Consider the following 1,056-nt stretch of genomic DNA (forward strand, 5'->3'; position numbering starts at 1 on the left):
GGCTGCTTTCCCTGCGAGCCCAGCTCTGGCAGGGGAGAAGGGGGTCTGAGTGTGTGGGGTTCCTCCCCGGGAACCTGGGCTCCGTAGAGAGGTCTGCGTGGGGTATCCCTGACATCCCTCCCCCCACATCGTTTGCTCCCACTCCATCCAGTGTCACTGGGGAGGGGTGAAGTTGGTGGCACTCGTTTGCAGCAGTGGAAAAGCCCAGAGAGAAGCTTTGAAGCCCACCAGGATGCCACTGGGTCGCTGCAAAGAAGCTGGGAACAGGGCACCCCGATCCTGCGCTACAGGGCAGTGCTGGTGGTCTCCGCGTGGCCCTGGGCACTCGGCAGTGACTTCAGGTAATCCACGTGCTGGCAGGTGTCCTCTCGATTGTGCCGGACGTAGCAGATCACGTAGACGATGACCATGGTGAACCAGCCAAACATGGTGATAAACATGGCCACGTCCGTGGTCCTCTGACGCACGCTGCAGAAGTTGACGCCGGCATCCAGGACCTGGAGCAGTGGCTTGCCCACGTACTCCTCCCGTGGGGCCGTGTGGCAGGTGATGTCCTGGACGGAGTCGGGATCTAGCCGTACCTCCCACAACACCTCCTGCAAGGCACACTCGCAGTGCCAGGGGTTGTTGGCCAGCCGGAGCTTGGCATTGAGCGCCAGCAAGGCCTCCTTGGGGATGCTACGGATGCGGTTGCTGGAGAGGTCGAGGGTACGCAGCCCGGCAGCCACCCCTCTGAAAGCCGCCCTGTCGATTTTCTCAATGGCGTTCCTGGAGAGATCGAGTTCCTCCAGGTGGGAGAGGTGCCTGAAGGCGTTGCTGGGGATCCTGGTGATGCTGTTGGCGTCCAGCTTGAGGAACACTGCGTCTTTGGGGATGTCCTTGGGGATCTCCTCCAAGTGCCGGGAGCTGCAGAGGACGGCCTTCGCCCCTGCCTGCTCCGTGCACTGGCAGCTCGGGGGGCAGGAGCTGCCCCAGGGGACGCACAGCAAGAGGCAAAAGAAAGCCTGGGCGATGCTGGCTGGCGGGGGGGGGGGGAGGGGCATCTTGCAGCACGGC

General features: G+C 63.2%; 1 protein-coding gene across 1 annotated transcript; it reads right to left on the reverse strand.

Annotated features, from left to right (window-relative positions):
- Positions 1-284: 284 nt before the first annotated feature.
- On the reverse strand, positions 285-1,043 carry LRRC3 (leucine rich repeat containing 3). Its single transcript, XM_009701708.1, has one exon. It carries the CDS (start codon positions 1,041-1,043, stop codon positions 285-287), a length of 759 nt encoding a protein of 252 aa, XP_009700010.1.
- Between the last annotated feature and the right edge of the window lie 13 nt (positions 1,044-1,056).

Source organism: Cariama cristata, unplaced genomic scaffold, assembly GCF_000690535.1.
Source record: "Cariama cristata isolate BGI_N322 unplaced genomic scaffold, ASM69053v1 scaffold24966, whole genome shotgun sequence".
NCBI lineage: Eukaryota > Metazoa > Chordata > Aves > Cariamiformes > Cariamidae > Cariama > Cariama cristata.